Genomic DNA, 24,330 nt, shown 5'->3' with positions numbered 1-24,330 from the left:
GATGATTTATGATGATAATGTGGTATAGAATTTGGTAGTAAAATTATTAGTTAATTGGTATCACAATTGAGTAATTGTTCCATTTTCCAAAATAAATAAGAGTAGCTTATTCATAATGCCCATTTTTTTTTGTTTATTAAAACCTGAAAGGAAGTCTTGACATTTGCCAAAATACATAGGTAAAAACCCAATCTTTTTCCAACACAAGCCACTCTTTCACCAAGATTCTGTGACCAGGTTAATATGATGTACTGGTAAAACTTGTTTGACAGTTAACTTGCGATATTTGCTAATAACTTATGGCAAACCTAAAATTTACAAGTATATTTCATGATTTTACTAATGCGACTTTTACAGTAACAAAAAAAAAAAAAATCCCTTTAGTAATTAAAAAATATATAAGGCGGGATGGTCATATATTTATTTATAATATTGTAAGAATAATAGAGAACATCTGTGTCCATATATATCTGTGTAATATAAATATTATTATAGTTCTATCGGATCTTGCCTCAACCTGATGGAACTAGCATCATCAATCAGTTTAAGATATTTATCTCTGTTCCGGACAGCTGCTTTCCATACAGAAAATAAATTTACAATATTAAGATTAATGCTTCAAAATCACTAATCATAGTCATTTAATATGAAGACGGGTAAAACTAAGAATTTAAAAAATAACAAAACAAAAATAGCCCTTGCATTCCTAAAATAATTTATTACTTAAAGAAAAAAAACAAACATATAATATTATATATAACAATAAACTTTTTAAATTTCATATTTAATAAGCCACTTACTTTTTTTTTTTTTTTTTTTTTTAATTTCATCTAATATAAAAATAAATTATCATCATACAATACAATATTTTTTTATTTTATTATTTCATTATCTTAAAAAGTTCCATTTCATTCAATCACTGTTTTATTATTATTATTACCCTCAATAATTAAATTATTATTGTATTTTAACTATTACTACTACATTAGCTGCTATTAAGTATAAAAAATAATGTTATTAGAAATACATTAGAATCGCAACCATATAGGAAAACATCATTGTTACTGGGCATTGCTTCTAAAAAAAAAAAAAAAAAAATTTAAACTATACAACTTTGGGTATGAACTGGAAATTGAAAAAGTTGGGGAGTAATTCGTGTAGTTTTGTAAAACTGTATTTTTCACACTAGGCAGACATAGGATCTATTATTGTTATGTCTTTTATTCTGGTAAAGAAAGAAAATTATAATAAATAATTGCTAGGAAATCATACAATCATAAAAATTTAATAAGGATTATTAAACCGATTCCATAATAAAAATAAATAAATACAAAACAAACTATAGAACTATATGTGAAGAATACTAAAACTTATTATTGTTTATTTAAATAAATGTTTCTTACGAAGTATAATCTACTTCCGGGGGGATGATCATTGATTCTTCCTTCTTTATTTGTGAAACTTGTTCTTTTTGTTGTGCAATAGCTGTTTGATACAGTGCTTCTATTTTAATCCTAGTGCAAAGGTCTTCGTTTTCTGCTAAGTGGCCAAATATTTCTGGTAGAGAGTCACATAACATTTGGACAGTAATATTGTCGTTTGGTAATGAAAGCATTTCACTAGCTCTGAAAAAAATAAATAAATAAAAATAGTAAATGGGAATTTCCAACTCAATATAAAATGTTTAAGGCCCTAGAGGGTGAATTAAAAATTTGAACATACACTCATTGAAGGGATAGAACCAGGCCTAGGTTAACAACCAATTAATAACATATAACTTACGTTTTCTTCTCTGTATTAGTAGTGGAAGGCATATGGAACAATTCCCTCCATTTTAGCGTTGAAAAACTGACGGAATCGAACAACTCAAAAGCATTTTCAAGATCTTTCTTCATTTTCATTGTTTTCTCGTAGCGCTGACTTGATACACAACCGACATGATAACCTAAAAATAAAGATAGTATATATTAACATAATGGGAGGGTAATGTAAAATAATAACATACTTTTTTTGGTACTAATCACAAATTTCAAGTTTGTAACCTTGAATTATTTGTTAGAGACCAAAAAATTTGTTAAAAATACAAGAAATAATTTTTTTTTTCAGTTTTTCACTCATAGCATGAAATTCTTGTTTTTTTCCCCTTCTTATAAACAACTTACACTAAATAAAACTAGAGTCAATTATTTTATTCTATAATTTTGTTTGAACTGAATGAACATTGTTTCGGAGCTACAGTTAGTTTAATGAGGATCAGAAATGAATCTTTTTGAGAAGTCCTGAAAATTTGCTTATTTATGTCATTAGGGTGCTCAGATTACGAATTTAAACTTTGTGACTTCAAATTATTTCCAGAAGTACAAAAACCAAAACATTATTACTATATTTTTTTCTTTTTTGTTTGTAGCTTCATAATTCTGTTATTATATGTTATACACTTAATTACAGTACAGACAATTATTTACAATTTAAGTTCTAATGACTTTTTTGTTTAATCACTTTGTTTTGAAACGAGGCAATCAGTAATTAGTCATCAAAAATATAAAACTATGATTAACATTAAACATAAATACCTTTTGAAGTAAGCCTGAGGTCGGCATTATCTGGGCGCAGCATAAGCCTGAACTCTGCCCTACTTGTGAACATCCTGTAAGGCTCAGACGTTCCTAAAGAGGTGAGGTCATCAACTAGTACTCCAATATATCCCTCGGTCCTTCCGATGCTCATGCCTGGCCAACCTTGAGACTGTAATAACATTATATAGAGTAAAAATTTAAAATAATGCAGTAATTTTTTCTAGGAAATTATTTTAACATTTCAAAGCAAAGCCCCAAGTTTCTCAAATAGCAGTGTATAACGAATTGGAAGACTTTTTGTAGAATTCAAGCATCATCAGGACAGAAAATCGTATAAATTATTAAAATGGTTATTTATTTGTGGTTAATGATGATGGTTTAGTATGGCTGATTAACCAGAAAATTGTTAGAAAATTAAGAAATGGATCTTAAAATGGAAAATAAACCTGAATCAATCAAAGTCAATGCACATTGATTTTGGTAACACAAGAATGAATTAAATAACCAAGTGATTCTTATATTCAAATAAGGCTAAACATCTCAGGATGACTTCAAACGGAAAACTTCAATGGAAAGAAAAAAAAATTACTTAATATGATGTATCAAAAATTGTATTTTTGCATGTTTCTGTTGATAATAAGCATCTTATACACAAACAAGTCCTGAAACCTATTTGGACTTATGTAATCCAATTGTGGGGATGCACAAGGCACTCCAACAGAGAAATTAAACAAAGATTTCAAAATCAAGACCAAAAGGGAATTTTCAATGCATCCTGCTATATCAGAAATGATAATCTTATATGAGATTTTCAAATACTAACAGTTTAAGGAGAAATAAAAAAAAATCGTAAGAAATAAATATAGCAATAAAACAGATGGAGCCTAATGGGTTTGTCAGATAATATGATAGTGTGGAGCCAAATAGTAAAATTTGAGACCAAGTTGTAATAACATTAAAACGATATTATGTATATTTATTTTTTATGCAACTACTATACTGTTCTAGGACTAAATTGCTAATAATCTCATATATGAGCTGGATTGTAACTTCAGTAAATAAAAAAAAGTTTGATGACTGGTTATACATTGGATTTATAGATAATGCTGATGGTTTATTATAGTTGATGAAGGGTTATTTATTTATGGTTTGTCATTGTTGATAAATGGTTTTTTAATCAGTAGTATTTCAAAACATTACAAATATATCAAGGCAATAATTTCAGTTTGTTCAATTATAATTCCATTATTTTCCACCTTGATTTTGTTTAAATATTAGAGTGATTACTTTTCAAATCATTTGTTATATTACACCCATGGCTTATACATCACATTTTCTATTTATAGATTATTCAGCTTAGAGCATGGTTTATTACCAATGGAGAGAGGATTGAAGTTAGCTGCCAATGTCGATCATTTTCGAGTAAGCTAAGACTTTGGCATGTCTCCATGAATATCTAACATTCTCACTTTCAATTATTAGCACTGTGAAGAATGTTGGCCCGTGAACTATATGAAGGCATTAGGCATTGATAAGATGAACAAGTATAAATAAATCTATTCCCACCAGGCAAGAAATCACTTGTAGCATTCAGAACAACAAAACACCAAAATGGGCTGAATATTAAATTCCACATTAAACAGAATTTGTAGCTATTATCTAAGATTACAGTGCAACAAAAAGTATTATTTTCTATTTCAAAATGTATTATATGTATATGTATATATTGAGAAGTTGATCGGGGGTACAGTCAGCAAATAAACAAAAACGTATTTATTTGTAAGTTCTTATTTATTTGCTGACTGTACTCCTGACCATTTTCTCCTCATATTAATCTAAACTATTATCACTTCATTAAAAAATTATTAAATTAAATTTTCCCAAGAATATTAATTAACACAGTTTAATCAAGGAATCAGTGAAAAGTAATAACCTTGCCATTTAACGGAAATATGACAAGTAAAAATGTAAAGTTAACTAAATCATTATTGTAAATAAATATTATCATTAACAGAAGTTTATAGATTGTAATAAGAAATGGTTATATCATTTATTTATTATATCATTGATTTAAATCTTATTTTTAATTATTTATTTTAGAAACAATAACACTTTTCAATTGCTTTATATAATGTTATTATAAATTCAAAAGTTAGATAAGATATGACAGAACAATCCATTAAAAAACCTTATGGTTAGAGGTAAATACCAATTATGTCCTCTGAGAAAATAGTTAAATTTTTTTGTTACTTTAAAAAAAAATAAAAATAAGTAGAAACAAAAATAATCTATTGAGGTTCAAACAAAGATGTCTACCAAGTAAAAAGGTCAGTCAGTATAAATTTGTGTTTTATTTTTCATACCCACTTATTATTTAAGCAGTTCTTGTTATACTTTTCCATGTTTTAAGTCGTTTATAAGTTATATTGTTAAACAATGTATGCAGGGTACTGTTTTACAACACAGCAAATTTCAAGTTCGAATTTATGTCACTTGAAAAAACGATGTTATTAAAATTGAGTGCAGATTAAAATAATTTAAAGATAGAATAAAAGCTAAAAAATATTCCATTAAACGAGTATAATAGGATTAGACTTAAGTCACATTATAGGGAATGGGACCTGGCAGGAACCGCCTGTACTTTTTGAAAATTTCAATGATTAATGATTTGTTGTCTGAGTATATTATCGAACATAGGAAATTACTTTTTGCACGAGTAAATAAAAGTAGCGGATGAAATTTATCCTATACCATCTTCAACTTCAAATCAAATAGGACGAGATGTTTCCAAAATGTAGGTGTGTCTATGAAAAGATGTCCAAGCATGCATAAATGAAAGTAGTGGATGAAATTTGTTAAAATTGATACCAGAGCTATTTAACGACATGAGTCCCGAATATTCCTCCAACTCAGGGTCCCAACAGATGAGCCGTTTTGCAAATATAGCAGTGTCACAGAAAATACATTTGTGAACGAGTAAGCAAAAGTAGTTGATGGTATTGGGTGAAATTGATACTTGATTGTTATCTTCAACTTTCCTTGAAATTTGAGCCTTGATTTTTAAAATATAATGAGAGTAAAAGTTTTTCTATTTCTAGCATGAACAAAAGAGCTTCCCAACTTTCAAAATAAATAAAGACAATGTTTAGTTCTTACAACAGAGTAGTATCTTTTTTAAAAAATGTCTTACTGCTAATCCTGCATTGATTCCAGCCAAAATTCCTTGTGCTGCCGCTTCTTCATATCCAGTCGTGCCATTTATTTGGCCAGCCAAAAATAAACCAGAAATTTTCTTTGTTTCGAGATAAGGAGTTAATTCACGGGGGTCTACATAGTCGTACTCAACTCCATACCCTATTGATCAACCAAATTAAAGTATAAAGATAATTTTCAAACTTTAGTAAGAAAGACACAAAATATAAATATAAGTACCTGGTCTGAGAACAGTAGCGGATTCTAATCCTTGTATTTTGTGAACCAGTTTCACTTGTAATTCTTCTGGAAGTGTACAAGAGAGACCGTTGGGATATACGACATCAGATTCCAAACCTTCGGGTTCAAGCCATATTGTATGGAACTTGTCACCAAACCTATTTAAAAATATATAAATTTAGCTGTTCAACTAAGCATAATGGGATCACAATGATTACTAATATAACTTGATTTTTTAAAAACAAAACATGCCTTAAGACTTTGGATTCGATGGAAGGGCAATATCTCGGGCCATTTATTTCTTCTGTCACATGTCGGTTCCGATGCATGTTGCTTAATATAATTGAATTAACTTCTGGGTTTGTATAGGTAAGGTAACAAAGTTTCTGATCCTCTGGCTAAAACAAATTAATTATATGAAAAACTTTCATATTACAAATTAATATTTCCATATTAAAAATTATAAGATTATAAAAATTAATTACCTGTATCCACACTTTTTGATTCATAAAGGAAAATGGCATTGGCTTGGGATCTCCTTCTTGAGGTATGCAAACGTTGTAATTGATAGTTCTTCCATCTAACCGGGGAGGAGTACCTGCAAAGTATTCAAATATAAATGCTTTTATATTAAAATATAAACAAGTCGATTTAAAGATCAATAAAAAGTTTTTAACAGTATTAAATTATTAAATAACATATTTAAAATAGTATAAACCCTAATTTTGTATATTCTGAGGTATACATGGACAATATAAAAATAAAGAAAAAAAATTCATATGGAGCAGAATCTCATTCCAGAGAATCAATCAGTATTTTGAGCTGCTCAGACACTAATAATGCTCATTAGAAACCTTGTAATCCTAATGATTAACCATGGTAAACTAATTAAGTTACTAATGATAAATAAAAGAAAATGCTCAATGCCACCAAGTTTTATTTTGAAACAAATGTTCAAAAAAATTTGTAATTAAAAACAAATTGGAAAAAAAAAAAAGTTGCTATGCAACTCATCAAACATGTAGTGCAAATGTTTGAAATATATAAAAATTTTTAGGCCTATTCTGTTTTATACTAACTATTATTTAATAATAAAAAAAATTATATAACTGGTCATTAAAGAAAAAATTCATTGTAATATTTTTCTATAATATTATTGATAATTATTGATGATTAATACTACTGAATATACTTTATCCAATTTTTGATAACTATTTAAAAAATCAAGAGTATAATATTTCCTCATTAAATTTTAAACAAGTTACAGGAAGGAAATATTTCTAAAATAGAGAGGAACTTGAAAAACAAATTGTGAGGAGCTGCTCAACTGAGTTGAGTCGCTAATACACAGCATACTAATCAGTCTGGGAATTGACAATATTAAAAGGAACGAGAGAGCATTATTTCTGACATGTCAAATACATTTACAATACTTTGATTCATAGTGCTGACAATATGCAGCTAGGGTCTAATATAAATGATGGTGAAGGATTCCTAGTAAGTACAGAAGAATGGTTTCCACCATGCTCTGAAAATGATTCTTTTTGATGCCCGACCCCTCTAAAAAATTACTTGCTGAAAGAGGGATGGTTTCTCTACAACCGAACCAAAGCCCTTTCACCCAAAATTGTCTTTTGCCAAATTCATCTGTATGATTTTCTTGTAAATAAGGAATACATTTTTAATAAATGTTCTCTTTATCTGCTTGTATCTTGTCACTTGGATCAGAATCATTCTTATTGTGGGATACAGTATTATTGCTTGCTTTTCAGTCGAACTAAATGCAACGATGTCAACAAACCTTGCAGAGCCCTCGGTATCCATGCAATACACTTTCTGATAACATTTATATTTTTTCCTCTCCAGCAGTTCGACTCTTCTCGTTGTGGGGGTATTTTACCAATATATGAGCTGGGGTTTCAGACTTTATCTTTTTTGGTTGGCAGTTTTATAATTTAAAAATATAAAAATAGATTTAAATAACAAAAATAATGCAATTGTGGTAGTTAAACTATTAACTGAAAATTGTAGCGGAATCTAAATAATCCTAACAATAACAAAAGGTATGTTTGAAAAAATTTTTTTACCTATTTTTAAATACTCACTAACACTAATCCTAAATAGTTTAATCCATGTATACCGTAGAACATTAAAAAAGGATATTTCAAAAAGACTTACTCTCAATTTAAAAATAAGTACCGGTTTTGAGTCTTCCCATTCTGAAGCCGAATTTATGAAGGGTATTCGCTAATCCAATAGCAGGTTCATCGCCAAGCCTTCCAGCTGGTCGAAATTTCAAGCCAATATTTATCTGGCCCTTCAGAAATGTTCCAGTAGTTATTATAACAGCCTTCGAAAATATTTGAGCACCACCTTCTGAAATATAAAAATGTTCAAAATTTATTTAACGAAACTAACACAAGTATCTGACTAAGGTACAAAAAACAAAACAACTAAAACCAAAATTAGTAGAAACAAAATCTAAAAATAATCAAATTAGTAAAGAAAATCAAAGGTTAGAAATATCAGAGTTTAACACATAATTTATGATGTATGAATTCAAAAGAAATGAAAAATTGAATATTTCAGTCACAATCAATCAAAATGAAATAAATCACTAAGTTATATATTATCATAATTGGTTGAGTTATTGACATTTAACTACATGGTAAAAGTGTTTATCTAAAATATCAGTAAAAGTTTTAAATTTAGGAGAATAAAAGATATAGAACCAAAATTTAGATGCCAGAAAGCAAATAAAAAAAAAACATTATTTTCATTTAGTATTGGTTAAATACAATTTAAGTTGAAAAATAGCAGGATACCTCATTTCCCACTCAAACTAATACCTAGGAGTTGAAACTTGAAAGCAGAATTAGAGATATACGGAAAAAAAAAAAAAAAAAAAAAGAGCGGCGAGAGTTATTTGTAAATTTTTATTTAGTTCGGATTATATTTTATTATATAACCAGTTGTTTATAAATTCTGAAAACAGAATTCATTTTAAACTCGTATTGTGACAGATAATGTTGTGTAGATAAATGTAATTTGTGAATTACATAGAAATGTATCAATGTTTCATGCAATATGAATAGTTTTTACTTAAATCAATGGAACCAAGGTTGCCACCTTCTAAAAAAAAAAAAAACAATACAAAAATTATGAGCAGTAGAAGGAGAGAGGGAAAGGTAAATTTAATATTTTTAAATAAGTGCATAAAAAATGATTAACAGAAAAAAGAAACTGGAAACATTATTGAATCGTCACCTTCTTGGTGAGGTGGTGGAGGATAATGAATTAATCAACGTTGCCTTCACTGGAGTTATGGCATTTTCTCCATCAATCAAAAAATCCTTCAAAATTATCCAATAATATAACCAGTATTATAAAATATTTTTTCAGACAAAAACTACACAATAACTGATATATGGGACCAATTGCATTCAGCAATGAAGGTCGGCAGGACACGAGATAACAAAACTAAAAAAAAATAGGAATGTCCTGGGAAATATGGTACAGGTGGCAACCCTGAATGGAACAGTCAAAAAGTTCTTTCTTTTAAATGCGTAAATATTTTATACACTAAAATTATCTGGATATTTTGTTGATTTTAACCCTTGAAAAAAAGTCAAAATTACAATACTTTAAAACATAATTACTTAATTTTCTATAGTAAATTGAATTCTACGCACACACCAAAAGGAATATATTGTTGAATGTGTTAATTTTTTTCTGAGGAATCTTGTTGCCTATGCACAATTGAGACTTTTCCTATTCAATTTCAAGATGTCTGTGTATTTTGGAATGTCATTCCAGCAGCTGTTCTGTTTACAATGTGTATAGTTTACATTTTCTTTTAATTAAGTCCAGTTTTGTCGAAGAGGCTTACATGTTAAACATGTTAACTTTATCGATATTAAAAAAAAATCTAACAATTAAAAAAAAGAAGGACTATAACTCATGGTTCTGGTAATAAATTTGAAAAATATAAAAAGATATTAGATAAACCAATTTCTGTTTTATGTATCAAGGAATGAACTAAACCCAATAATGTACAGTTATAAAGTGAAATACTTTTAGTAATAATCATTTTCATTATTAAAATGTAAGTCAATCAATAAGAGTTAAAATAAATGAATCATTCATCAAAATTACAATAATATTTATATCATTTGTTTATGTAGTTATAGACCTATGGAAAGATGTAAAAACAGTGAAAAATCTTATAACTTACTTTTCTATATTCAAAAAATTGTCTCTTTGAATTATACTATACTTACAGCCATTACAATTATGGTTTAAAGAACTTATTTTAAATTCTCTAATTACAAATTAATTTAATTAAAACTAAAAGATTAAAAAAATAACAGTAGAAGCAGAATTGAACCTACATATGCAATTAGAAACCCATCAACATATATTTTTTGTTTTACAAGCTATATCAATATGTTTTTCATTTTCGCAAAAAAATCTAAGATTATATCTACATCTAATAGTGATATAGAGGAATGCTGTGCCTCGGTTTTATGTCAAGAAATTTTAATTCTTGAAAAAATTATAAATATGGCTTAGTAAACACAATTCAAAAACAATGCTGGTCCGTTCCTTATGGCATATGAGGGTTCAATTAATGTTTATTTGCTGAAAATAAACTAGTATCTCAATTAATACTCTAGCGATTTTATTCACCAAAATGATTACAATTTATTCAGTATAAAATAGATATATAACAGTAATAAAATTATTACTAATATAATAGTTGGACAGAGATCATAAGAACTCATTTATCAAGGGGAGGGAGCCAATTGCAATCATGGATAAATATGTATGCAATAATAATACATTAGGTATTATGATTTTTTCCATTTTTATTAACAACAGTTAATAGTGAATTCTATTAGCTAACCTTTAAGTTTTGAGATTGAATAAAACTGTTTTCAGGTAATTTTTTAATTCTGTCCTCCCAGAACTTCTCAAATTTTAGTGAACTACTACTAGATGAACTCATCTATGTGCGTTTTGCAGTCCTCAAGCGAATAGAACTGTTTCCCGTTAAGAGAGTTTTGAAGGGCCCGAAATAAGTGAAAATCTGTTGAGGAAAGGTCTGGTGAACAGGGTGGGTGGGGGAATCACATCCCAGCCATACTCCAATAATTTCTGCCGGGTCTGCAAAGACATGTGAGGACAAGCATTATCGTGCATAGGAAAACTATGCCTTTGCGATTAGCCAATGCTGGATGCTTTTGCTCAACCACTGCCATTCTTGTTCTAAATGGACACAGTATACTGCAGAAATAATACTCTGGTTGGGCGGGAGGAGCTAAAAATAAAGGACACCTTTCCAAACCCACCAAATACACAGCATAACCTTTTTTGGATGTAATCCTGCTTTTGGAGTTGTTAAAGACAGGTTACTTCGTTTTTCCCAGGACTTTTTCCTCACAATAGTATTGTACAGGACCCACTTTTTATCCCCAGTTATCAATCTCTTTAAAAATGGATCGTTAACATTGCGTTTCAGGAGGGAATCGTTACAGGATATGCGGTCCAATAGATTCTTTTCCGTCAAATTGTGAGGAACCTATATATCACTTCGAGAAACATATCCCGCAGCCCCCAAATGATTTTAGATACTTGCATGAGATATGTTAAGCGTTTCTATGATATCCTGTGTTGTAGAGTGAGGGTTGTCTGTGACCAATGCTTGAATTTGGTCATCAACAGTTGAAGGATGACCCAAGAGCTTTGTGTTTTCTGGTTCAGGAGTTTTACAGATGGTGCTTTCTAATAAGGCATCATCGCCAAACACACTGCAAATTTTACTAACCATCTATGCATCGGATATTCCTTTTTGGAAGTAAAAAATCATTAAATAACGAAAATGAATTTTATTGTCTCTTCTATTTTGAGCAAGCAAGATACCACTTAAAGATTATGAATCTCAGTTGAAACTGATGCATAAAAGCACCTTAACTAATCCTTTTTTTAGAATATGTAAACATTATTGATCAAGTAAACATGATTTTATAAACACAGAGAGGACTAAATTGAAATATTGAAAAACACTACAAACTTATTTTACAACCCAATAGATATTTTGGATCCTGCCTAAATGAGCAGAGATGGGTCATTGCGAGATAAAGGTAGTATAGAGATGCTTTAATTCCTTAAAAAAAGGCTTCCACGAAATAAGAAAGTCAATATAAACATGATCCTTCCAATACTTAACAGGTACAGTAAGACCAGATATAAGAGTCCGGAGTCCAAACGATAAAAATGAGGTTCTTTATGAATGTTGAAGGAGGGGAAGACCACAACAAGAACAAGTCTTAATGTAAGACCTATTATGGAAACTTTAAAAAAACATTTTTTGAAGTGTTTGTGAAGTTGGATATATGTCTGAATGTTAGAAAATCAGAGATGACAACAAAGCTGTTGAAGAGTGAAATAGAGGCTGGAAAATTTTTGATGAATGATTAAAAGACGCCTTTGACAGAAAATGTTAATAAACAAGGTCTGGTAAACTAGACAGATTTGTGGTACTACCCCTCCTGATTCCTTTTCTTGATGCTACAATGACAGAAGTCATTTGTGTATGATTTTTAGAGATGATTGTAAGTATGCAAAACTAAATAAACAGAGAACATGTACACATGCTGTATAAGGACTAATAATGACTAAATAACCCAGTTACTTAAACAGTATAAGCACTCCATACCTACAAGTCAACTACAGTACATACTCTAGGATGACCTTCCATGGATTGTTACCCTGGATTGAAGCATGTCAGAATACTTTAAGGAAGTAGCCCCACCACTTGACTCTGGAGGCATGGACTCTACACTTACTCTCTTTAAAAATAGAAAAATCATCACGAGACTAGCTCAACAAGCCATTAATTTCAAACCTGTCAACTCAAGAATCAGCAATTTCTGACTAAAATAGAAACACTAGATTATACACTAATAACATAAGTACACAAGACTGTAACACCTCCTTACTACATATTCATGCTCCTACTAAAATATCTGAGAGAGAAGTAATGGATTTTTTCAATGGAAACCTCAAAAGATAAATGAATAGTTGCCCTAGGTATGACATAAATCATAAATGAAGACCAATTATTATAGAAGATACCTACCGACTAACAATTGGTCTTCATAGTGTGCATGATGCATCAAATGATAATGGGAAAAGAATAAAACACTTTGTCGCTAAACATTAACTACACACTCTTAACAATTTATGATTTTGCTTCAGAAGTGCGTTATAACTATCATTTGTCTCATGAATTCATATAATCAAAGTCCAACATTACTTTTAAAGGTTACTCTCTGTAAATAAAAATACAGTCCACTCTCAATAACTCAAACTTGAAATAATTACATTTATTTCCTAATCTCTATAGTAAAAGTCTTTTAATTAAGAATAATATTACATCATAAATTCAATGCAACAAATTTTTTACTTCTATTATTAGAACGAACAAGCTATTTACTTTTATAACTCAGACAAAATTAATGCGAGAAACTGAAAATCGTCCATACAGTAGTCAGTCCCTGCAGTAAGGAGGATTTAAAATTCATAATTCAAATGTCACATTTTAAATGACAACAAAAAACGCAAAGCCTTAAAACAGTAATATTTCAAATAAGATATTAACTCTACAATTCAAAATTTTTTAAATGCTATATTTTTCAACTCGCACCACATATCTGAGGAGATTTCACCTGAAAGTTACCAAGAATGGACTGTACTCTTCTTGAAATTTCATTTAACTGGACCATGTCAGGCAATACAAGGTGCGCTCACAAAGTTTCAAGAATTTGCTTTCCTCAGGAGAGCTCATACAGAACAGATCCACCGACAGGGAGAAGTAGTGGAGGTTATCAGAAAACTGACTGCACCAGCAGCAATCGCTTCTGAGACGTTGAAGTGAACAGATCGCTTTTGACGATAATAAATGTCAGTTACTCCCATTGAAAACTCAGAGTGCCAAAAATAAAGCGTCATTTGGAGGAGCATTATTCAAAAAGTTCTTTGAAAAACTGAACAAACCTATTAAAGACTTTTGGTATGGTTGTATATGTACCACCCAATGGTTTCATGGGACACAAGAGGCTCAAAGATGGTATGAGGGCATTGAAGACAATGACCACACTGGGAGACTCTTTGTTTTCTTCAATGCCTAAGGATCGACAATCCAAGAAAAGTTTTGGCTGGACAGGTAGTTACTTGTCGGTGCTCCCGCTTTATGAAGGATAAAGTTTGATGGGTCTGCCTAGAGATCAAAGACAATTGGGTTCTCCAACAAGAGAATGCGGCCCCTCCCACACGCCACCAAGGTTTTGGCCAAATTCAATGTGGCAACACTAATGTTGTTTCCTGATTCAAGAAAGATCTGAAAGGAAACCTACTTGACATGATTCCAGCAGTTCAGGCGGATTCGAAGAAGTCCATTAAAAGCCTTCTGCAGGCTTTTCCAGGAAGTCTATGAACATTGGAAAAAATGCTGGCAGCAGTGACAAAGTTGTGTATGCAAAGATGCCCAAGGGTCATATTTTGAAGACTTTCAGTACGATCTACAAAAATTTTCAATACATTTTTGATTCTGAGACCAGTCTTGAAACTTTGTGAACACACCTTGTAAATCTTTTCCTTCAACCAAACCAAGTTCAGGGAATTTACAAAATCCTAATATCAAGTTTGCTTAAACATAAATAGAATTGATTTCACATAATTCATTACAACTAAAATACACCATGTAATTTCATTAAATCTGTAAATATAAACAAATGAAAACAGTTTTTGGTTTAATAGGTTTAGAATGATAATTAGTATAAATTGGTATGATGGTAATGCAAAACTAAATGTTAATTATCTAGTTTCAATAAATTCAATGTTAATTTATGTAATTAAAGATTATTTCCTCTGTTAGGGTGCTTACTTATGATAACACCACAGCATTCCTGTTTGGCAGGTTTGTTTATATACTCATACGGAGCCTGAAGAATCAAATCTTCAACTGAGGCTGAAATTATGTCAAGGTTAGGAGTCTCATTGAAAAGTTCATGTTGAAGATGCTGTTTATAGAGAGCTCGATCAATTTGTGCCCTAGGACCCCAAACTGCTGGGCCTTTCCTTTTGTTTAACACCTAATCAAATGAAATTATAAATCTTTTTATTAAACATTCACCTATCCTGATCGTTGGAAATCACCAACCAGGATCTCATAGTTTCTTCTGAGTGTAGAATTAATAAAAAAAATGAGAAATTGAAGAAACAATTTTTTTCGTATTTCGACATTATCAAAGTACTATTATATTCTTATCGAGAGGGTAAAAAAGAAAAAGAAATGAAAATAATATCATTGCCAAATGGTTCACTGCTTATTTAATTAGTTTTTTTTTTCAACAAAATAAATAACTAATTGAGGAGCTAACAAATTTTAATAGGTTATCCTCCATATAGGTGGAGAGAATCTCATTCTTTTCATCTTTAAATAAGGTTTTATGTTACAAAACATTATAAATATATATTTAATACAGTGAGTGTTAAGTAAACAGTGAACCTTTAGGTAGGAGAAGTAAATAACATATATCACTAAAATAAATATTAAGAAAAAAACAGTAACAAGTAAATAAGGTAGATATTGATATAATGAAATTAGGACAATGAAAAAACTAACAATGAAAACTGAATAATCATCTTAATCAAATACTGAATTCCAAATACAGATATCATGTTTTATTCTTCAACTAAAGATAGTGATTAGAGGAATAAAGTATATAAATTATTACATATTAAAGCAGAGACCAGATTTGTATATGATTGAATATTATCCACATTTTGTTTGAGTTGTCCAAAGAGAAAAGACAAAGAGACAACGAACAAAAAAGAAGAAAAAGAGAGGAAAGAAAAAAATAGGAAATTCCCTTATAACTCCTTAGAAAAGGTTGATTAATATTAATTTCCGATTCCAACCTTTTAAAACTTTACTTCAATTTCTGGTTCTCATTTTTACATATTTGTTCAAAGTAATAAACAAATTTAAAATTCCGAATACTTGTTGCTCATTTAATGTTCAAACAATAATTTATTTTATTATAAATTTAATACAAATATATTATAAATTAATGGTTTCAGAAGATGTGCTAGATGGAAACACAAGGAAACTTTAGCAACAAAGGTACATATTTGATAGGCCATTCTCTACATCTCTTTTAAACTATTATCAATTATTATAATAATAAACTATTGTTATCATTATAGTATAAATATTTAAAATTTATAAAACAGATATTAGAGGATAATAAAAATTAGTTTTATAATTTAATTATTCAAATATGCAACACAAAACAGACCTATTTAGCCAACAGATTCAATAATCCAAAATTTAAAATAATTATATTTGTCAATGGAACTTTCTTTATTTAATGCATTTTTTATGTATATAAATATTTAGTTTATTATAGTTAACCATAACTAGAAATCTTTTTCTTAAAATTTTCTATATGAAATGTTTGAATTCAAACTAATATTTCTATATTCAATGATATGAAAGAGGGATATTAGTAGAAAATAATGACAATGAGATTGAACAGTGTTTACATCTTTTCAACATGACCTACCACAAGATCTATTTTGAACAAAATCTATTTTCTTCATTGATTTACATAATGGTTATGAAACAAATTATAAATCAAAACAAAGATTTGTCCTTGTATTTATTGGACAGTAATGAAGGAAAACAGATGAATGTCCACAATAATTAGAGAAAAATACAAAAAGAGATAAATGGAGAGACTAATGGATGTGAAAGAACTTTTATTTGACCTTTCATGGCTTTTAGTGAAAGAGTATGTGTTGCCAATTTCTAGTAAGTCAATCAAATTAAAACCAACAGTTTATAAAGTTTTCTAAAATGTTTTTATGAACTAACATGGTTTTGTAATTATTTTCAATTTATAAAAAATATATATAAGATTTTTTTGTTACAGCAATACATTAATTACGTATTATTTATTTAAATTATAAAATCAGATGTTATCAGTAATACTTTCATTACATCAAAATAGTTTATGCATCAATCAGCAAGTTAGAAGGCCACTTATGAATAGTAACATAGTTTATAGCATTATTTTGAAAAACTATCGACAAAAAATAAAATGTTTTAATACAATCAACTGTAAAGAAATCAATCAGTGTCCCAATAGAACCTTGAAAAGAACAGAAGTTTGGCAAGAATCACATCGGAGAACATAATCCAGATGGATAGACAAAACAAACAAAGATACCACTGATCAGAATGCAGTAAAGCAGAAAACAAGAGCCAAGAATTAGGAACATCAGGTCAAGGAGGGTTCATTTTTTCAATTAACTAATATAAATAATCCATAATTTACTATCGCAACTTATGTAATTTAATAATCTAATTTTTTTCCTTACTACAACTGGAAGTAAGATACCATAATAAATCAAGTTAAGTTATAAAATGTTTTTAAAAAAAATTATTAGATGCTTTATAGATCGATGAATACCAGACAACCAACTGCAAAAATCAATTTAATGCGATTCAATGAAAAAGAAATTAATTTGATATAAATTAGTAAATATATATAAACTATTGAGATAGTAAAACATTTAAAGATTACTAAGTGACTGATGTTAAGCTACAAAGCTACATTTTGTTTAAGAAGATAACAAGAATAAGGGGAAGAGTTAGTATACTTAAAATTCAGGGTACTAATGACAAACATATTTTACCTTGACACTGATAATTTAAGTTTTGAAGACTTACTTTATATTGAATTCCTGATTTATCACAAATTTTCCCACATAAACCATCCAACGCATCTATTTCTTTCATCAAATGTCCTTTTCCTATTCCTCCAAATGATGGATTGCATGACATTTCCCCTAAATAAAAAGAATATTAAATAAACAGACTCCATTTCAATAAATAAAATATTGTAAAGCCAGAAAGGAATAATATTAAAAGTTATCGCAACATAATTGGTAAGTATATGAACAAAGGAATGTACATACCTATAGTATCTTTCTTATGTGTTATGAGCAATGTTCGGCATCCCATTCTAGCTGCAGCTGCACATGCTTCGGTTCCAGCATGTCCTCCTCCGACAACAATAACGTCAAAAGTTGTATAATGTAGACAATAATTCCTTGCGAAATTCTGGGACAAATTTTTGAGTTGGCTTCCACAGCAGGAAAATAGTTTATTCTTGATAAATAGCATGTTGAATTATAAACTAAACACTAGTACATTTAATGCGCTGAGATCTTGAACAGGTAAGCTTTCCTTGATCACAAATCTCCCAACATATCACCTGCACAATCATAAAATTGAGTAAGATTAAAAGGTCAGGGCTTTCAGGAAGTGTGAAAGAAACTATAAAAGTTAACACACAGCGTTAAGATTACGAAAAAATTACTACATACAAGAGAAACATGTTTTAGAGAACGACTTACGAATAGGCAGTCTTTTGGTATCCAAAACAAATCATAAATTTAGAAGTTCTAAACTTAGAAAGTAAAATTTCAACTGTGTTGACTACCCCTCCCATTTAGCAATACTGACCCACTGTTGTCGATAAACACCATGAGTAAACAAGATAAAAATACGTCAGAAGTTACGCTATTCAAACTCGAACAAATTTAATTATTAAGTTAAACCTGGTAAAGGTTTTTAAATAAAACAGGAGTATTTCCGAACTGAGAATGAAGTATTCGAAATTCAAAAGGCACTGAGAACCAGTTGATTCGGCAGTTGACGTCAAGAAGTATTTGAAGCGCTGAAACCTACCAAACATAACCTGTGTAAATAGTGGCAGGGGAGTTTTCCGAAAGTTTTCCTTCTTAATATCGATAGTTTATGTGATAGTGGTTTTTCCAGCCTCTAGGGAGGACAGGACAGTTGGTAAGTCAGTTCTTTTTTCAAAAACTTCGTAGAAATAAAATAATACATACTTGTCTGCTTACTCTGTAATTAAGTTTACCTTGACTATTAGAAACCAGTTTCTCTGAATCATTTTTTGAAGTCCTGAGCATATTTTAGATGAAGTTGTTGTCAGAAATCCCTGTTTCAATCAATAGGCATATATAGAACAAGTGAATTATTTTAGACCTTATTGATAATATTCTGCTACTACAACAGAAAAGAAGAAATATATTCTTTCAAAGAGTAGAATTATTTTTTATGTTCAAATAATTTAAAAATATTTGTTAATTAATCGGAATTTGGTGATATTATTTTATTGTCATTGTGATATTACTATAGAACTGTGAACCCCTCATGAATTGTTTGTTACTTACAAAAATATTTGGTATTCCTTTTGGTCCAGACGAAATATTCCAAGTGGGGTGCACCCTATCAGTCCTGGGTATCAATACTGACTGAAGCAGGAAGTCGAATTAAACTGAAGAGGAGCGTGTTGTCATCCCCATTTATCACTTCTCATTTTATCTTTTACTATGGTGGGGATCGGTGTTTAATTTTTTTTTATTGTTTTTTAGATTAACCTCTTAACCGTTGTTGTTTCATAGTTTTATTGGCACCACTGTGTCGTGGAGCCGAAATATGGACAATTAGCATTTCAATAAAATTTATGTTAATTTATGAACGGTGATGGTTCCTCAGTAATGGAAAATTGTAAACATCTACTCATGACGTTTGTTTGTTATCAACAGAATTTGGTATCAATGATTTTCTTATCTATGAGTCCTCGTAATAATACATTACATTCTATAGTTATTTTTTTTTAAAGAGATATAAATGCTCATACAATTACTTTATGTAACTGGAATCTAATGTTATTGTTCCATTATTATCGTTAATATGTAATATGACGTTGTATAAGTGAATTACATTATTGCTTTCTCTATGCATATTAAAACTCGCTCTTCATTCTCATGTAATATTATTATTAGAATTAATATTCATTCTTATTTTACTTCTGTTAGATCTCATTCACTGATTCATTTCACTACAAAAAACAATCTTTTCACGTTAGTCAAGTGAGGTTCTATTTGGAGTAGTAAATATGAAATTTGTTTTATTATTATTAATTATTATATACTTGTTTTGATTATAAAGGAAAATATTCATGTTAAAAATCCAATGTAAAGGTTTTTTTTAAATATTATATATATTTTAGAAAATATTTTTTTATTAGAAGCATCTGTCGCTGGTGGACATTGAAAAATACTCCTATAGTATTATTATATTTGTTGTTAAAAATATGAAAAAGTTAGTTCATCATGATGAAAAAATTAAAATTTAAAGAATTTATTTAAAAAATAAAGTAAATAAGAGAATTTTGTAATGTGTAATAATAATAAATATTGAATCGTACCATAAAGTTAGTGATTTGACTAAGTACTCACTACTGCCACTGATATATATATTTTTCAATTTTAAATATTTCAAGCCGATTATCTATTAGTTCCTTTTCATAGATGTTGAAATTTCGAATTAATATAGCTATATAATACAGAAGAATAGTTATGTAAATTTTGAAATAATAAAAATAATATCATACAGCCGACATCATAATCATTTAAATAAAAACGTATACATATTAAGCCTGTTGGCAACCTCGTCTGTCTGTTGCTGGATCTGGCAACAGTGTCCTGTACTAATCAAGTCTAGATTTACGGATGGTGGTAACATTTGATTCGAGTGTTAATATACTTATTACCTTTAATAGTTTCTTTGCAGAAACCTCTTTAAATGTTTTTGTTTCAAAATCTAAAAACGTGTTAGAATCTTATAAATAGTTATTTATAACGTTTAGTAATTTGAAAAAACAAATATAGAGATTTAAAATTAAGATAAGTACTAATATGGCGATTTTTTTTCTTTTCGAAAATTCAAAATTAAATGGTAATTTATTTAACTATGAAATAATTATTGTTTATTCTTTTACTGTTATTTGATAACTTGAAAAATGAGTTCTGTGACATTTACATTTTTACAAAATGTACTAGTCTATATTTTAAGTTTCAAAATACTGGATAGATTCATATTTCATAAATAATTGATATCAAAAGTTGAATTGTGATTGTTTACTATTTCTTTTTTTACTTTAATTAATATTAAAAATTAAAATTAGGTTTGGTGTAAAATGCTAATTAATTTATTCCAACAATTTTTTATTATTGTAAAACATTTATGATTTATTATTTCGTAGTTATTAAGATGCTATAAAGTAATTAATATGATACCTCTTTTAATGAATTCTCGTGTTCTCGAAAAAAAAAAAAATTAAATCTAGAATGTTCTATTATTGGATTCAAGATTGGCATCATTGTACTTGAGGTAAGATTTTTTAATGCCTTGATAATTTTAATTTATTTTTACTTCATTGTACCTTTCTTTTTTTATCTGTTTATAATCTTAAAATTGCAATAAGAAACGTAGAAATAATAGCAGTTGGAGATATTTGATATATTTTTTAAGAATAATAATAAGAAATAAAATGTTACTTCCGTTTGTAACCGATGCATCGCGTTGGTCTGGTGATAATCGGTTACTGTCACTGTTACTTCCAGTTCCTAAAGTTTTTTTTCTTCATGTTTAATGACATAATTTAAAGGTTAAAATAAAATTCCATTTATAAATACTGTAAAATTAAAGAAAATTATAATTGTAAGATTTTTTCACTTCATATTATTAAATAATTTTATATCTCTTTCATTCAGTTGAGCCTGAATTAAAAGATAATTCCAGAAGTTTTTTCAGATCACTATTACTTAATTTCTCATTTAAATTTGTTATACGTTTCCTATTTGTTCCAAGCTTGCTATATTCGTACTCATGAAACTCCTCTAGTTTCAGAATTTTTTTTTTTTTATTTTAAATTCTTTATTTAGTTAAATTACCATGAATTCAGTTGTTAACCTCGTATTGGTTTTAATGTAAATTTAAAACTGATTTCTTTTGTTAGTAGGAATACTAGGAATAGGAATAGAATAATTCGTTATAAATTAATAAATAATTTGTGCAATTCTTCAAGATCTTGTTCTTACCTTAAACATAGAAATGGTGTTGTAAATTAATTTTATTTATTTATTACTTAGTTCATTTATAAAAAAAAAAAATCCTATTTTTGTGGATTTGGTTTATAATTAAGTAGAATTCTATTAAAAATTCATCCACTTCTAGACAGTTATGAAAGCATCCCATATAGGTAAGGTAAATTTTTATTGAAAATATTGATAATGTAACACCTTTTTGACAGGGGAAAATTTTAAATTGGAAGACGTTATTTGACCATATGAAGTAGATTGTAGGAAGATAGTCCGGGTGGCGGTCAATAAAGGTACCAAAATAGTAAAAGAAAACTATTTATTGAGCACTACTCCTCATTCTGCCATCTGTTCATCAATCAGACAGCTGATCAGACCCTGACGAAGCCCTGCAAAGAGGGGCGAAAGGTTGGTTAGCAATAAATAGTTTTCTTATTCTATTTTGATACCTTTATTGACAGCCACCAGGGGCCTGTTTCATAATAAAGTACAAACTAATACTATTAGTCCTGTCTTGAATATTAATTCAATTATCCAGACTTGTACAATAGTAACTTGTATTTTAGTATTTTGTAATTCCTGTAATATCACTTATAGTCATCCCTGTCATGAAAAAAATAAGTATTTCTATTATTACCAAACTAGTTTCTACACTTGTACTATGAACTATTACTATTAGCTTTCATTGTGAAACAGGACCCATGACTATCTTCCTACAATAAAATTTTAAATATTGAGATATATTAACTTTTGATGGAATAATACTCAACTGTTTTTAGGTAAACTAATGATTATTTGATTTAGTTACTGAAAAATATATTCTTGAATCAACAAACAATACATTTAACAATAATCAGACTTTAATAAATATCTGATAAGTAAAACAAAAAAAAATTGAAAAATATTTGTTGTAAAAAAAGGAAATTTTATAAACAAATACTATTTTATCTGATATCTTTGATCAAAGATAGGTGAAATGTTTTTATAATTTAAAAAGAAAATATATTATAAAACTAATTTCTTATTCAGGTAATAAATTCAATTTGGAAGTCTTGATGTTATTTGCTGGTGACAAGTAATAACTAAGTAAACACTTTACGCTTTCCAAAGTAATCTTGAAAATTGAGGTATCTTACTTGATAATATTAAGAGTGGGTTTCTAGTACTCTTAAGTGGAACATTAGTATTGACTGAACCATTGCTTTGGGTTGAAAGAAAATTTGAACCTGAGCTAATCTAATTTAAAACTTAAAATTAAATTATGCTGTAATAAATAGAATACGTGAGAGATGATAACTAAATATGTATATATGTCCGTTATTATCTTATTTTTAGTTATTGCTCAGTACGTCGCTAAAGTCACAGGTATAAAAACAGAAACCTGGTGAGGCGTATGTTATGTTTTTCTTGGTATTTATTGTAATAACAAGGTCATGGTAGTGAAGGATCCAATTACTAAATTGTCAGCGAAGTCACCAACTGCATTATAATGAGCAACAATGAAGGTTATTGTTTGTGATTTAAATACCAATATGTTTTGCAATAAACATATCTTTAGTTATTAGTTAGTTTAACCCAACTTGAATGATGTACTTATTCTCTCTAATCCGTTGGCAACTTTATTGAAAAAAAATTCAATTTCGAATTTTTTAAAAGAATTTTACCTTAGCTCACTCAAAATTTTACGTTTCAATTCATTAATCTATGTAAAAAATCTCAACCGTTCATCTCCCGCGTTTTTTTTTTCTCTCGGAGACCTCTTTGCAAATTGGTTTCATATTTGGTAACTAAGTTACAGATCAGTCCAGAATATTTTCAGAAACAGGACATAACAGCTCCTTATTTCGTTTCTATATGGAGATCAATGAAAATTTTACTTTAGCCATTTAAAAAGATTGCAGAAAAATATGAAGTCCTTTTAAATCATAAATAGATACAATTTTTTTTTTTTGTGTAACTATTTGGGAGCCAGAAATTTTTATAGAAAAATTATAGTTTAATTTTATTTCTTTGAAATTATAATTTTGTTAATGGTTTAATTTTCAAATAACTGATAAAAAAATTGATAAAATTTCGTATTCACTGCTCTGGGTTTTGGCTGTACTTGGCGCCACAAGGTATTGTTTTTATTACTGATATAAACAGTAATACCAAAAACTCCGTAAAGTGTTAGAATTGCGTATGTGTATAATGGTATTGCCAGCCGCTGTTATTCTCATAATTCCTTCATTGTGTGGTCCATACTACAGTGACTGGGCAAAATAGTTCAAGACCA

General features: G+C 28.9%; 1 protein-coding gene and 1 long non-coding RNA gene across 7 annotated transcripts in view; one reads left to right on the top strand and one right to left on the bottom strand.

Annotated features, from left to right (window-relative positions):
- The window catches only part of LOC106680797 (protein MTO1 homolog, mitochondrial), a 63,451-nt gene that overhangs the window by 3,616 nt on the left and 35,505 nt on the right, over nucleotides 1-24,330 (bottom strand). For 2 of the 6 annotated variants that reach the window (XM_067048367.1, XM_067048365.1), the window contains exons 2-12: nucleotides 18,057-18,355; nucleotides 17,809-17,927; nucleotides 14,956-15,163; nucleotides 8,208-8,384; nucleotides 6,494-6,606; nucleotides 6,261-6,406; nucleotides 6,009-6,166; nucleotides 5,767-5,930; nucleotides 2,574-2,745; nucleotides 1,783-1,945; nucleotides 1,404-1,625 (exon numbers count right to left, since the gene is read on the bottom strand). In XM_067048367.1, coding sequence (XP_066904468.1) covers nucleotides 1,404-1,625; nucleotides 1,783-1,945; nucleotides 2,574-2,745; nucleotides 5,767-5,930; nucleotides 6,009-6,166; nucleotides 6,261-6,406; nucleotides 6,494-6,606; nucleotides 8,208-8,384; nucleotides 14,956-15,163; nucleotides 17,809-17,927; nucleotides 18,057-18,264 — 1,850 coding nt within the window. In that variant the 5' untranslated portion in view covers nucleotides 18,265-18,355. The other 4 variants (XM_014420748.2, XM_014420750.3, XM_014420747.3 and 1 more) reach the window with 4 other exon arrangements.
- LOC136796000 (uncharacterized) overlaps nucleotides 18,808-24,330 on the top strand; it is a 207,812-nt gene continuing 202,289 nt past the window's right edge. The window contains exon 1 of the long non-coding RNA XR_010843698.1: nucleotides 18,808-18,945. This is a non-coding gene — a long non-coding RNA (uncharacterized lncRNA). The remainder of the gene's footprint in view (nucleotides 18,946-24,330) is intronic.

This window comes from Halyomorpha halys, unplaced genomic scaffold (genome assembly GCF_000696795.3).
Source record: "Halyomorpha halys isolate HHAL.00 unplaced genomic scaffold, Hhal_1.1 Scaffold288.1, whole genome shotgun sequence".
Classification (NCBI taxonomy): domain Eukaryota; kingdom Metazoa; phylum Arthropoda; class Insecta; order Hemiptera; family Pentatomidae; genus Halyomorpha; species Halyomorpha halys.
Note: the sequence above shows the minus strand (reverse complement) of the source record. Positions and strands in the feature narration are given on the sequence as shown.